The following is a 15274-nucleotide window of genomic DNA, read 5'->3' as shown; positions in this document are numbered from 1 at the left end:
ACATTAATGGCAGGAAATAAATCAGAGTCCGACTGGTTTGTTCGGAGTCCTGTTTCTTATCAATGTTACTGTGCAGAGGCTGAAGAGAAATGAAGAAGTCTAAGATAATGTCTGTTTTGTCTCACACACCCATCCTGTGTGCAAATGTCATGAGACTTTTTTTTTTCCATTTTGCCCCTTCTGTCTAGCACCCAGTCCTCCTAGTGCTGTATCATTTGCTGATGTTGCAAACACCTCCCTGTCAATCACCTGGTTGGGTCCCCCAGACTGGACGGATTATGATGACTTTGAGTTGCAATGGTTCCCGAGAGATCCCCTTACAGTCTTCAACCCGTACAGCAACAGCAGATCAAAGGGACGCATCATGTATGGCCTTCGACCAGGGCGGCTCTATAATTTCAGTGTCAGGAGCGTCAGCGGCAACACCTGGAAGACATACAGTCAATCACTGTCTGGAACTGTGAGAACAAGTAGGAACCCATTTTTTATTGAACCCTTAGTGCTCATCTGGAGATGATGCTGAAACAGTGCGGCCAATGAGTTAAATCTTACCCATCCCAGTTATGCATTTATTAATTTCTACTAGCTGACTCAAGAATGTCTGGATATGGATTCAAGTGGAAATCAAAATGTTTCTTTGTCCTGCCCTACAGCAAGTATTTAAAGATTAGAAATGAACACAAGCTGCAAAATTCAGATCCAGATCAAAACATTCCTGAAATTCTGGACTATTTGGCTCCAGGTTTCGATTTATCATAGAATCAGAGAAATGTAGGGCTGAAAGGGACCTCGAGAAGACATCAAGTCCAGCCCCCTGCATTGAGGTAGGACCAAGTAAACCTAGACCAACTCTCACAGGTGTTTGTCTAACCTGTTCTTAAAAACCTCCAAGGATGAGGATTCCACACCCTCCCTTGGAAGCCTATTCCAAAGTTTATCTAACTTTATGGTTAGAACATTTTTCCTAATATCTAACCTAAATCTCCTTTGATGCAGATTAAGCCCATTACCTCCTGTTCTATCTCCAGTGGCCATGGAGAATAATTGATCACTGTCCCCTTTATAACAACCCTTACCATAGTTGAAGACTGTTATCAGGTCCCCGCTCAGTCTTCTTTTCTGAAGACTAAACATGCCCAGTTTTTTTTTTAACTTCCTCAAAGGTCAGGTTTTCTAAGCCTTTTGTCAATTTTTGCTGCTGGCCTGTCTCTGATTCAAATCCAAACTTTTTTGAAGTTCAGGATTATTTAGATTCTGAAATGTGGAGTGGGTCCATCAAGATATTTTGAGCAATCAAAAAGGAAGTGTGTTCCTGGGGCACAAGAAGGACTTGGGTATAGTAGATTTGAAAAAGTAAAGTCAAAGAGTTCCTTTCCTCTCAATAGCTGTTTGTCAATGTTTGTGGCTTCCACCCATATTTATCTGAGTCCAGCTGATCTCATTAACAGTCTGGTGAGAAGTCTGCCCTGAAATGGGCAGAATAGCTAAACCATGGGGAAGTATTTGGAACGTACAGTAATTTGTACTTTGGGTCTTATGTTGTACCTCATATGGTGTAACTAAAACACATATTTTGCGCAGTGAAATACTTCATAGACATGCCCTGTTGAGATGGGCATTTCATATGTTACACACAGGGCCGGCGCTTCCATTTAGGTGACCTAGGTGGTCGCCTAGGGCACCAGGATTTGGGGGGGGCGGCATTTTGCCGCTCTCGGCGGCAATTCGGTGGCGGGGGGTCCTTCCACGCTCTGCGTCTTCGGCAGCAATTCTGCGGCAGGTCCTTCCCTTGCTCCGGGACCCGCCGCCGAAGTGCCCCGAAGACCAGGAGCGCGGAAGGACCCCCCTGCCGCAGAATTGACGACGACGACCGGGAGCGCGGAAGGACCCCCGCCTAGGGCGCCAAAAACCTTGGCGCCGCTCCTGGTTTCACAGCAAACCAGATTCACACATAGGTCATGTGACTTTTGTCCTCTTACCCTTGAGAGGACTGTGTTGTGGTTTCCATTTCTGATTATTCAACTGAATTACTAGTCTTGTGATAAACTGCAGATATTAACTGCTAAATGTAGACTAGATGGTCTAAACTTTCATTTTATACCCTTTTGTTTCTTTGCATGTTACACCTTGCAAACATTTTAAGCGGCAAAATAGCAAAATTTTGCCACTTGAATGCAAAGTGCCAATTGGAGAAGTAAAAGGACAGAATAAAGATGTCAGCTGCTATGCTTCTTTCCCTAATCACATCAGGAGGCAGTGTAACTACAGCAAAAAGTCTTATTAGTGATAGTGCCATATAGAGCGGAAAGGGGAATGGTAAGGACATTCATATGCACACACCATTTAGCCCCCTTAGTTTTCTTCCACAAAAGACCTGCAAAACTGGGCTATGTTTGAAAAGGAGTTGGGCCGAGAGGGTGGATGGAGAGGAGTCATGAAAAAGCTAAGCTACGTGACAGATATTTGGTGAAGCTTTGGTCTATACTTTGGGGGGATGCAGGCGGGTGAGTGTGTACATGCGTGTACATATACACACAGAGTATAGGTCAAAATCTTAACCAACAAAATTTACTATGTACTCTGTGACTTCTCTCAGTGGAAATTCACACCTGATATAAGTGGGTGGAAATCACAGGGTCACATTCTAGAAGGAAAATACTGTTCACTTTTGTCCTTTTGTTCCTGCAGAGGTCTGTGATCAGTTTGTTCTTTGCATTGATTTTATGCTGGAGGGAAATGTAAAGGCCTTAACATTATGGGCATGTTTATTAGATAGGGTCACTGTACTCCTTAGTTGATACTTTGTAATTGTAAGATGATTTGTTTCAAAAAGAGTGCTCAGGCCAAGATTTTCAGAAGTGACAGATGGCTTGGGATGCCCCAAACATTTTAAGGGGGCCTAATTTTCAGAAAGTGCTAAGCACCTACCCTCTGAAAATCTGGCCACTTTAAAGTGTCAGAAGTTAGTACCTATAATTATTCATCACTTTTTTGAAAAACTTGGGCTTTTTATATTTAGCATCTCAAAGGACAACAGTGGTTAGACCAGGGGTCGGCAACCTGCAGCATGTATCCCATCGGGGTAATCCACTGGCAGGCCGTGAGACATTTTGTTTACGTTGACCCTCCCCAGGCACGGCCCCTGCAGCTCCCAGTGGCCGCGATTCGCTGTTCCCGGCCAATGGGAGCTGCGGGGGGCCATGTCTGCGGACGGTCAACGTAAACAAAATGTCTCGCGGCCCGCCAGCGGATTACCCCGATGGGCCGCATGCCGAAGGTTGCCAACCCCTGGGTTAGACCTTTTTCCAAGTATTATCCGAATGTTTTTAGTTGTTGGTTTTTTGGTTTTGGGGTGGTGTTTTTTTTTAACATGCATCTCTAGTTTTTCACCTTGAAAGTTAGAGTTTGACAATGATGCCTTGATTTAATTTCATTTTTGTGGTGCTGTGTCAAAATGTATTCCTTTAATTAGAACATTTTAAATGATCTTATATTATTTAGTAACCTTGTATTTTTGCTACAAGGAGCTGAGGGGTAATTTACTAATTCCTGCAATTTTAGCTCCCTCTTTTGCATTGTACAGTACTTGGTTCTTCAGCTATAATTTATTTCTTTGGACAATTGTGGAAAATAAGGCTGAAAGGAAAAAGAGAAGTTTATAAATAGCACGTTAAACATTTGTGCCTTTCACTGTAGAGTGTGTGCTATATAATATGGACATTTAATTGTAAGAAGTATGCATTTTAATTACGCTGTATGATGAGGTTTTTTATAACTAGGTTTAAGCTCCAGTTGTACCATAGTTCTAATAATATGTTGGATTCCTATTGTAGCTTTCTTCAGAAGATCTGAAAAGTTGTTTTACAATTAATTACTGACGAGTCGCAGTTCTTTGGAGGTCGATGGCATTAATTCAGTTTACACATAGATAAAATGAGGTCAAGTGACTTGCCTAAAATCTTTCAGCAAGTGTGCGGTAGAGCTAGGAATCCTGACTCTTAGTCCCTTTGCTCTAATTAAATGATTATTTTAGACTCAAGTGCTAAGAATGATGGCCTGAGCCATAGAGTGAGCACAAAATGTATAATGCATGTCCTCTGTTACATTACACTTCAACTTTTCAACCTCTCCTCCATCTTTAGGACCAGACAGAATACAAAACCTTCACTGCCGGCCACAAAACTCTACTGCCATTGCATGTTCCTGGACCCCGCCTGACTCTGACTTCGATGGATATAGCATTGAATGCAAAAAAATGGACACTGGAGAAGTTGAGTTTTCCAAAAGGATAGAGAAAGAAAGATCTTTGCAAAATATCATGATGCTAGTACCTCACAAGAGATACTTGGTGTCCATCAAAGTGCAGTCTGCAGACATGACTAGTGAGGTAGTTGAAGACAGCACCATCACTATGATAGACCGTAAGTCCTTGATGTACCAAATACATAGGTACAGTGGCATGGAGGGAGAAGGTGAACAGGGATAATCTATCATCTGGCTGGTTAGTCAGCAGACTTTTTGACCTCCAGACCTGCCTGTTGTGTCACACCATCCACCAAAATGTGTGACCAGTGACCAAAATGGGGAACACCTGTGTTTAGTTGCATGCTGTGCCAGATTATAAGGCACTTAAACTATTAAACTTGCTTTAAAGGATGTTTTATCACTGTGTGAATCATATTGTAAAACTGGTTTATTTGACTCATGCAGTGAGAACAAACTTAAAAACAATTGTTATAATCTGTCAGTCGTGGCACAACATACAGCCTACAACTGCCCCTTTGTTCTCCTCCAGGCTTGCCTCTTTGCTACCCCCTGGCCCTTTCCTCTCACCAAATGCCATCGCCAAGTCAAAATAGTGGGAAGCTACCTAGAGCCTTCAGGAAGTTGGGGCAGTGGCTCTTCTTCAGGCTTTACTCCCTCTTCTCTCAGATGATGAGCTTGCCTCAGGCAGTGGAGATGAAGGAGGAGCACTGCTCTGCAGAGTCCTCCCATACTCTCCTGTGGCTCCTCCCTTGGGCTACAGATGGGTGGCAAATGGCAGCTTGCAGCTTCTCAACAACATACACAAGGAGGGAGGTACTGCCAGCCAGTTGTGGCAATCCATGGGTCACCTCCATTCTGGGTGGTACAGCATGACAGGGAGCCTTAATTACCCCCAAGGCCAAATGTTCCATGAAGTATAGTTGATGGATGAAGTATAGTGTGATTGAGAGGTCTGGTCACCAGTCCCCCCTTGGCTGTGTAAAGCCAAGGAGAACTACAGAGTCCAGTCACTAAAAAAATCCCTCTGTGATGGGGTATACAAATCCTACACTGGGCAACAAGGAGTTAATGAGCTAATGGGGACTCAGCTGAGAGATGTCAGAATTGGCGGGAGGAACTTAAAAGGGAGAAACCCAGTTCAGTTGATGACAGATCAGGGAGGAGAGCAGATCTTGGAAAAAGGGATGGCTGAATGTAGGAGCCCTATTGGGCAGCCACTGCCCAATGGCCCCTCTCTGAAGGAAGGGAGAACCTGATGCTGACTCACCTTGAAAGGAGACTATTCCTCTCTGTGTGTTGGTGAACTTGGATTAGGGCCACAGCCTGATGAGTGCCCTCTGAAGGAAGAGAGCCTTAACCCAGCTTTGGGACCATTCATTTGGGTCAATTCCCCTTTCTTCTGTTCATTGAAAACCCTGGAAGGGGCAGGCTATCTGGGGCCTAGCCAGTGGGCTGGGCCTCTTAGGACTGGGAGTGGGAAAACCACCCAGACATTCCAGAGCTGTGACCCCAATGAGTGCTGGGGCCCTGCCCAGAGCCTGGGAAAAAAGAGCGTGGTAACACCCACCCTTCACATGAATTGCAAACAAGCACTGTCTCTTCTCTACTACAAGAGATGCTATGAGTTCAGATAAAATCAGAGCTAACCTGAGCAGCACCAGAAACAGCAACAGAACTTCTTCGAAGGCTTAACTGTTCTCCATTATTTTCATTTTTAGACATCTCTGCACTATCAGGTTCTGGTTGACCCTGGAAGCAGGACTGTCTAAATACCACGAGGGAGCCAGCTCTCCCAAGAATTCCAGACTTGTCTTACAGATCGAAGATATCTGGCTAGGCTTCAAATAAGCATGTGAACTATTGGTTCCTTATCCACACTGAAACCCTTTAAATTTTGGCCACGACTATTAAACAGTAGATACTGACACAGTATATGTGGCTGTATAGGTTATTGAAAACATTTAGCTGCGATCTCTATTACAGTGCCGTAGTGTTCCATTGGGAGGCTTGCATCAGATGTGCTTTATTTCCCCCTCCCTCTCTTTCCTTTTCCGTTTAGTTCCTGATGTATCACTGTTCAACGTATAGCTTGTTTAGACATATGGCTGATACAAATGCCAGTTCCCTATGGAAGCAGTACTGTAAATCTGATATCAGATCATCCATGTGTAAATTATTTGTTTAATTGATTCCGTGTTGTGTATTGTTCCTTGGATATTGTTTATTGTTCCACTTGGTGTGAGAGGGGGAAATCTAGCTGTTTAAAAGCAAATTTCTATCTGCAGCCTCAATGGTCTCAAAGTACCTGGATTGAACCCACCTCTGAAAATGCTATTTTAGCGGCTATAATTTAAGACTGTGTGGATTTAATGAGACTTTAATGCAATCCTGGGCAGCTTCTGCAAGAAATCCTACTGTAAGGAGCTGCCTCTGTCATTATGTTTAAAACACTGCTGGTCTGTTACATCTTCTGGCCGCTTCTCTGCTGAAGAGGGATACACTTTGTGACTGCAAAGAGCATAATATGAGAGACATTGGGTCTAAATGGTTGAGTTTTGTTGAGATTTGCACCTCACTTGTTGTTATTATGTAATTAAAAATATATAGATGGTGATGTACTTTATTTCCCCCTCCCACTCTCTTCTTTCCCAGGCCCCCCTCCTCCACCTCTCCACATCCGAGTGAACAAAAAGGATGCACTCATTACCAAATCTTCCATCAACTTTACTTTCAACTGCAGCTGGTTCAGTGACACCAATGGAGCTGTGAAATACTTTACTGTGGTTGTGAGAGAGGCCGATGGTAAGTTTTCATTAATTAATAGGTTTCTTTCTGTAACCCATATTAACACAAGGAGGGTATTTGTCCTCATCTACTGGCCAGATTTCAGAAGAGGTGTATGGATCTGCTTCTGCATCCAAGCCAATGAACCTGGTCCTTTAACTCAGCAGGGAGAAGCTTTTAGATCCAGAGGTCCAGTCTCCACTGGCACCATAGTTAAGGACAGAGTTATACTTCATTCTCTGGGATGTTACCATCCACCTGTTTGGACAGTTTCCTTACTTAGAAGATGAGAGAACTCAAAGCGAATGTCTCGGAGAATAGAAATGGGACAGACTGTCTTGCTATGCACTGATTCAATAATGCAGCTTAGACACTAACTTGAAGCAGGTAGGAGTGTGTCTCAGCTTCAGTTTCTGTTGCCTTCAGTGTTGCCCGATAAGTCGTTATTAGAAAACAAAGGTAGCTTACAGTCTGAATAAAATGATTCATGTTGTTTATTTCATGAGGCAAATTGCTCTCACATACACCAGTGTAAATCGAAGCAGAAAATGTCCCCATAGAGTGCATATGTATTTCCTTCCTTGTGCTGTCCTGTAGAGAAGAAGAGTAGCTTTGCAGTTAAAGCCCTAAACTAGGACTCAGGAGATCCGAGTTTAATTCTTGACATTGCCACAAGCTCCCTTTGTGACCTTGGGTAAGTCACTTAATCATTCTGTGCCTCTGTTCCCATGTAAAAATAATCCTTTTTTTCTCCCACCCTGTGTCGTTCTTGTCTAGTCAGAGTGTAAGCTCTTTGGGGGCAAGGACTGTTTCTCACTATATATTGGTACAGCGCCTAGCACAGCTGACCCTCTTAGGCACTATCATAAATAATAAAACATCAGGATTCATTTCTGAGGACTACAATCGTTTCCTATTGCAACTATCCTCTGTACCCACTGGCTACTTTTTTTTAACCCCCTGTGGAAGGAGGCAGATGGCAGGGGTGGGGGTGGAGGGCAGAATTATGCAGCAGAAGTGATTCACACAACCTTCTCAAGGCAACAGAACCTCCCTGTTCATACTGTTCTAGAATGGGATCTAGAAGAGAGAGAGCAAACTGCCCTGAGTTATCTAGCCAGGCAAGCCAGCATCGATCCAAAAATGTCCCCATAGACCAACATGCAGTGTGGGTTCAAATAGAAGACAGTGTGCCTGGAACACACTGAGCTAGGCTCAGTCCAAAAATACTAAGGGTATGTCTATGTTGGAGCTGGAGGTGTAATTCCCAGCTCAGGCAGATATACACATGCTAGCTCTGATTGATATAGCACACTAACAAGTGGAGCAAATGGTGGTTCCCATCTGACACCCTATGTGCAGCCGCGGCTCTGCTGTTATTTTCAGCACACTAGATTGATCAGAGCTGGCATGGGCATGTCTACCTCCAGCTGCTGTGGAGACATACCATAAGACTTGAATTTAAGGAATTGTGCCACAAGTCAGCAGTGTGTGGAGCATCACTCACTTAAGAAAAGCGCAGATTATTTCTTTAGGACACTCAGCAATTTGAGTCTGTAGAGGTCTCTGTAAAGGTGGCTTTCATGTGGCTTAACCGTTTTGAAGACGGTATAGCACAGTCTTTATCAGACTGTAAGAAGCTTTTTAAACCACAGCTCCAGGTTGCTTTGAAACACATAATTTCCTATCTGTAGGAATTTGCTGTTTGCTGTAGGAATCTGCTGTATTCTGCTTCTTCTCCTGGGGATCAGATTGCCACACCAGACGAGCTGTTGTTTGTAAAGATAACATAGCTACTAATGACCCCTGCAGTTAAGGTTAATAATAACAATTCGTATATAGTGTGTTTCTTCCATAGACCTTTAAGTGAGTTACAAAAGAAGGTAATTTGGCAGATGGGAAAACGGAGGCTCAGAGGGAAGTGACTTGCCTATGGTCATACGACAGTTTAGGGTCAGGCTAGAAATAGATCCCAGGTAGCTAACTCCCAGTCCCATGCTCTATTCACTAGACCATGCTACCTCCCAGACAAAGTACAGAAGTTTGTCAAGTGTTAAATATGTCTATTGATGCCCTGGGCCTAAGATATTTACTGCACGAATAGCACGAGAGCTGTGGCATATGATGTGCAATTTTTTTTTTACCATTTTTTTTTCCTAGGCAGTGAAGAGCTGAAGCCAGATCAGCAGCACCCGTTACCTTCCTACATGGAATACAAACATAACAATTCCATACGTGTCTATCAGACAAACTATTTCGCAAGCAAATGTGCTGAAAACCTTGACAGCAACTATAAGAGCTTTGACATTAAGCTTGGAGCTGAGATGGAAAGTCTGGGAGGAAAATGTGATCCCAATCAGCAGAAATTCTGTGACGGACCACTGAAGCCAAGGACTGCCTACAGGTTAGATTTATTGTGGTAATTGTGCTGCGTGAGATGTGCTGTATTATTAGGTACTATGCTATCTCGATGCCTGATGTACTTGAGCTGCCATAGATTAATAACCTGTGTTACATAGTGTTCTCTGTGTTGTATTGTGCAATTTATAAAAGCTTTGTCCCTGCCCCATCTCATAGGTAATATATAAACAATTCCTTCACCAGCCTGGGAATGCTACAATTCATTATGTGCAAAACTCCGTGCAGTGAAAAGGCCTCTTTTATCTCTTTTACTTTGATGGAGAACTTTGCTACCGTTGCTAATTTCTCTGTGGAGAGACTTAAGGGCTGGATCACCAGCTGAGTCAGGGGAGCATTCGGGACAGCTAAAAGGGGGGGGAGCAGGAGATGCAAAGGTAGTTTTGTGTTCCTCTAATTCTGTGGACAGGCTGCACCAGGCCAATCTGCTGGTGCAGATTAGAGCAACCCAAAGTCTATTCTACCCTGTGCCAGCTTCCAACAGACTCAGGAAGTCTGTATAGCAGCTGAGGCTCACCAGGACAAAGGGAAGATTTAGCCACAGTCGGGCGTGGTGTGGGAGCTGCTAGAGCACGTGTACACCTCCTGTTGAGTCCTCTACACTGGCATGAACCTCCAAGGGCTGAATCCAGTTACCTTAAGGCCACTTTGCACCTATGGCACAGCAGAAAGCAGCTGTGTGACCCAGCATCTAGGCCTTAGATTTTAGCCAAAAACTAGAGTATTTGAAGTAATATCCCCAAACAATTATGATTTGTATTTCAGACAAACTGGATAACATGTATGTTTATTTAGAAGCTGCAGCTTCACATTAAATGTAATTACTTTTCCCTGCAGCATTAAATCAAGCTTAGCTACTAAATGTGGACTATTAGAAACTTGATGGGGCAGTTGTGCAATTGAAGTGAAAGCAGCTTTCAAGTGGGCTCTAGCTGGGTTCAGTGGAAATTATGCCCACTTATCCCTTCTCAGAATGAGACCTACTGTGAGTAAGGATTTCTACCTCTTAACTTCTTTGATTCTAAATTCTATCAGCTGGTCAGCAGGAACCTCCACCACAGGTTACCAAAGCCACAATGAGAGCTGAGTGACTAGATCAACAAACCATTCACAGACACTCATTTCAGCTTTTTAATGAATTTGCTTGGACTTCATTTGAGCTCCTTTTGCTTTCTGTGAATGCTCTTAGAAATGAGTTTGCTGAGAGGAAAAGTCATGGAGTTAAACAGTGAATTTCAATTGAATGTTGCAGAATTTTTGATTTTGTTCATTGTGCATGTCTGTATCAGAAACCTACTTAAGAACTATGTTCATCCAGTCAAAGAACGGACACCATGTGTCCAATCAAATCAATGTGTTCATGTGAACGGATTTGTTGATTGATTTTCAGTGACAAATTTTTGGCAATCAGGAGCTTGTGAAAATAGCAAAGACCTAAAGCCAACAAAGACACCGCTCACTGTGATTAGTCTGTCCAGCTCATGGGACTACTTTCATGATCCCCAGTAGCCTAAGGTAACAAAGCCCCAATCCTGAAAACATTTACGCACATAAGTAGTCCATTTACAGGACTAATATTAGGAGAGATGGAAGTAGGTCCAGAATATGACTATTCACATGCAAAGGTGTGTGCAGGATCAGGAGCATAAAATGTAATCCAAATCCAAGTCCCCATATGATAGTATTGAGGGCAGTTAACATATCCATAGATCAGCTAGTCAGCAGTTTTTTTGGCTTACTGCAGCCCTATACAAAGAACACGCTGCGATATATAAGCCTTCCTGCTGATCACACTTAGGCAGAATTTTATTTCCTCAAGTTTAATATGTTGTAAGTGTCATCTAGTATCTAGTCCTTTTATTTTCCCCACATATTGTTGAGCAAAAGATACTAAAAAATGGAATGAACTGTTGAGATGCTAAAAATATTGGCTTTGAAACTCTCACTAAAGCAGAAGCTGAACAACAAAAGGTATAACAATAACAGTAGTTAAAAGACACAGGAAATGTACTTAGTAAATTTTGTTAGGAAGCCCTGTTTTGTGATTTTGCTATTTCTGTGTTAACCTTATTTTTCTCCTATTTGATACCAACTCCCAAACAGATCTAATAAACCCTTCTGCTTTTTCAGGATCAGTATCCGAGCTTTCACCCAGCTCTTTAGTGAAGACCTGAGGGAATTCACTGAGCCACTCTTCTCAGATACATTTTTCTCTTTACCAATCACTACTGAGTCAGGTGACTTTCTCCTTTATTCTCTACTAACTGTACCAGTTACATGGGTATCACACCCATTGGTGTTGGAGTGGGTAGGAGAGTGCAGCAAGGACTTTGTTGCTGAACTGAGGCTGGGTCTACACTACAGCCGGGGTCCGACCTAAGATACGCAACTTCAGCTACGTGAATACCGTAGCTGAAGTTGCGTATTTTAGGTCGGCTTACCTGGCGGTGAGGACGCGGGAAAGTCAACCGCTGCCGCGCTGCCGCCGACTCCGCTGCCGCCTCTTGCCGAGGTGGATTTCCGGAGTCGACGGCAGAGCGATCAGGGATCGATTTTACCGCGTCTTCACTAGATGCGGTAAGTCGATCCCCGATAGACCGATTGCTACCCGCCGGATCGGCGGGTAGTGAAGACAGAGCCTGAGTTACTTTGAGATTCAGCTCTCCGCCAGTTAATATTTGGTATTCAGCACTGTCGGTTAAAACAATAGCTGTGATGCTTCCCCTTCCATCCATGATTTCCTTCAGAAATATAAAGCTTCCTACAGATTATAGGTGTTCGCTTTAAAAGGGAGCGAGTGAGCAAGCAAGAGAGTGAGGACTGTGCAGCATCCTGTGGGATAGAAATAATACGTAGGGCTAGATTCTCCAGTCTGCTTTCTGCCACTCAAGCTGCTCAAAGTGGACAGAAATGGCTAGTGGAAATGTCTCTTGGTGCAGGGGAGCTCTCTTCTGGTGTAAAACTGGCAGAGATGATCTAACCACCTCCTGCACCAGCTGTCCCATGTGTCCAGGGTGTCGGGGAGATGTCAGAGGTGGGAGGGAGGTGTGGCGGAACTATGCTGATCCTTCACAGTGTAAGCTCACCTAGGGACTTTATGCCAGAGTTAGACCTGCTCCTCAGCAACTCTTAACTTATGCCGTGGCCAAGCAGCACAGGATCTGGGAGCCACAACCAGCCCCCTATGTTCCCCCATCTCGGCTATGGTGGAGCAATAAGCCCGTAGGTTATAAATTGTTTGGGAAGGAACACATTGCCCAATAGAGGTGGGGTCCCTGACTGAGGGTCTTTAGTCACTGCTACAATACAAACAATAAATAATAACACAGCCCCTTGATACAAGGCTCTCAATACACTTTTCAAACACTGACTAAGCCTCAAAAACCCTTGAATCCAGGCAACAGTTACTTTCTGGATGTGAGAATGAAATGGGTTTGTCATCCAGTATAAATGGTCTCCAAATGGGACTGACCCAGTGAATTATCCTAGACTCAGTTTGAAAAATCCAGTAATTACTGTAGCCTGGGGAGGAGACCTGAACTCCTGGAAAATCTTGCTGTTTCTTTCACTCCCTAATTCTATGGAAGGAGAGAACTTTTTTCTCTTCTACCTGTTTCTTGCCTACCTGATGTACAGTGTAAGTTCTTGAAAAACTAAGGAAGTAATATCAAAGCCCAGTCCTCCAAATACATATGCAGTTGACATTCCTTTGTATTTATTTCAGTGTCTTTAACTGATAACATTGTATGTATCTAATTCCTTTGCTCTTTGTGTGTGTGTATCTATCTTAGAGCCCATGTTTGGAGTTATAGAAGGCGTGAGTGCTGGTTTGTTTCTCATTGTGATGGTGGTGGCTGTCACTGCTTTATTTGTCTACAAACAAAAAATTAGGTAAGTAGAAACTCCCTTTTTTAAATTTTTGTTGCACAAGGTCTGATGAAATTTGATTTTCCATCTGAGACACTGAGGAAGGAGTAAAATTGGATGAAAACTTTAAATTGTATTTAGGAAAGCAAAAACTTCATTCCATTTCCCTCACCATTTGTACAAATTAATTATTGAACTAAGAAGCTCCATATTATCCTTGATTTAAGGAACAGGATTTCCACTGATTAATAGGAGTTGCATCATCAAGGCTGCAGTGTGACCTTTGGCTCTTAGTAGGGCTGGTCAACATATTTTCACTGGAGCAGTTTTCTGTCAGAAAATGTGGCTTCATTGAAACCTTTCATGAGAACTTCTTGATTTCAATGACATTTTTGATGGGAAAACTTTGAAATGATTCATTTTGACCCTCTCATTTTGGAAACATTGAAATATTTTCTTTCAATAATGTCAAAAAGTTTAGTTTTGACTTTATTGTTCCATTTCATTTTGCACTGACTTTTATTCTATAATATTAATTTTATATCATATATATATATATAATTTTAATTTAAATATATATAAATATTAAATATAATATTTGACATAAAATGATAATTTTACCTTATTGAAACAAACATTTAACAGTATTGAAATGAAAATTTTTGATATTTCTGAGTCAAAAAAGTTTGGAATTTCTATTCTGTGGGAAATTTTGAAAATGCAACATTTCGCCTGGAGTTGGAATGGAATGTTTCTTTAAAATGTTGTGAATTGTTTTCCAACCAGCTCTAATTCTTAGTCTGCATGAAATTATTCTCTAGCAGTTTCTTCTAGACACTTAAGCCCAAATTCAATGCAGATGTCTAGATGCTGACCATGGAAAAAAGCATGTGCACTTGTGTGAAAACTTGCATTTGTTTGTGCATACAGACAAGTACATGCCTACATATCTGTATACATACACCGCTACCATGAGTAAAATGCAGGTTTTGCATTCACAATAGGTGTATACATTTTCTCCTGGCTGCTACTTAGGTACCTGCATTTGAAAATATGTCCCTTATCCTCTAATTTATTTTTGCTCTGTGTAGTTTGAATGTAAATCATATGAAGTTCATGTTTTCTGAACTGTATTGTGATTTCTTTGTTATGAGCTCTGTTCAATGGGTCAGTGAACGTTGGTATATTTTTCTGAGTCATATACAGTAGGTAAATATTTATTTCACTTACAAGAGAGGTTTCTGAGGGAACAAATGGTGATCAGAGGTGGAGAGACCATGTGTGTGGTTTAGTGGAACATAGGAATGTAGGACTGCAAGGGATCTCCTGAGTCACTGAGTCCAGATCCCAGCTATTGCAGGCACCCCATCATATAATCCCATTCATAAATTTATCAAGCTCCATCTTAAAACTAGTTTGGTTGTTTGCCCCCACAACTCCTAGTGGGAGGCTGTTCCAGCGTCTCACTCCTCTGATGGTTAGAAACCTTCTAATTTCCAGCCTGAATTTGTTCATGGCCAGTAAACACCAGGAAGGGAGAAGAGCTATTTAACTAATGGACAATGTTGGCACAAGAACAGATGGGTGTAAACTGGCCATGAATAGTGGAATGAGCACAGAATGAATTCCCAAAACTCCCCAAATCTATCCAAGTGCTGCCACTGACTACTGCTCTGATCCTTCACAAGTCCCAAATGGCCTGATTTTCAGAGGTGCTGAGCACCCACAACACTTGAAGCCAGTGGGAGCTGCAGGCACTCTGCACTTCTGAAAAGTGCAGCAGTAACCTGTTCCCCATCCGCACATGGAACTAGGGATAATACCTACCTCACAGGGATGTTCTGCAGATCGGTTGGTTAGGCCTTATCCTGCCATAGGTCCAGGGCCGGTGGAAGGATGTTTCGCGCACTAGGCGAAACTTCCACCTTGCGCCCCCCCC

General features: G+C 42.7%; 1 protein-coding gene across 2 annotated transcripts in view; it reads left to right on the top strand.

Moving 5' to 3' along the window:
* PTPRB (protein tyrosine phosphatase receptor type B) overlaps window positions 1-15274 on the top strand; it is an 87081-nt gene that overhangs the window by 56989 nt on the left and 14818 nt on the right. For both annotated transcript variants that reach the window (XM_026648800.1, XM_026648801.1), the window contains 6 exons: window positions 189-470; window positions 4143-4421; window positions 6919-7068; window positions 9211-9454; window positions 11599-11705; window positions 13260-13359. In XM_026648800.1, the coding sequence (XP_026504585.1) occupies window positions 189-470; window positions 4143-4421; window positions 6919-7068; window positions 9211-9454; window positions 11599-11705; window positions 13260-13359 (1162 nt within the window). The remainder of the gene's footprint in view (window positions 1-188; window positions 471-4142; window positions 4422-6918; window positions 7069-9210; window positions 9455-11598; window positions 11706-13259; window positions 13360-15274) is intronic.

The sequence above is a fragment of the Terrapene carolina genome, unplaced genomic scaffold (genome assembly GCF_002925995.2).
Source record: "Terrapene carolina triunguis isolate 2854851 unplaced genomic scaffold, T_m_triunguis-2.0 Scaffold68, whole genome shotgun sequence".
NCBI classification, from domain to species: Eukaryota; Metazoa; Chordata; order Testudines; family Emydidae; genus Terrapene; species Terrapene triunguis.
The sequence above is the reverse complement of the archived record's forward strand: the minus strand, read 5'-3'. Positions and strand labels throughout refer to the sequence as shown.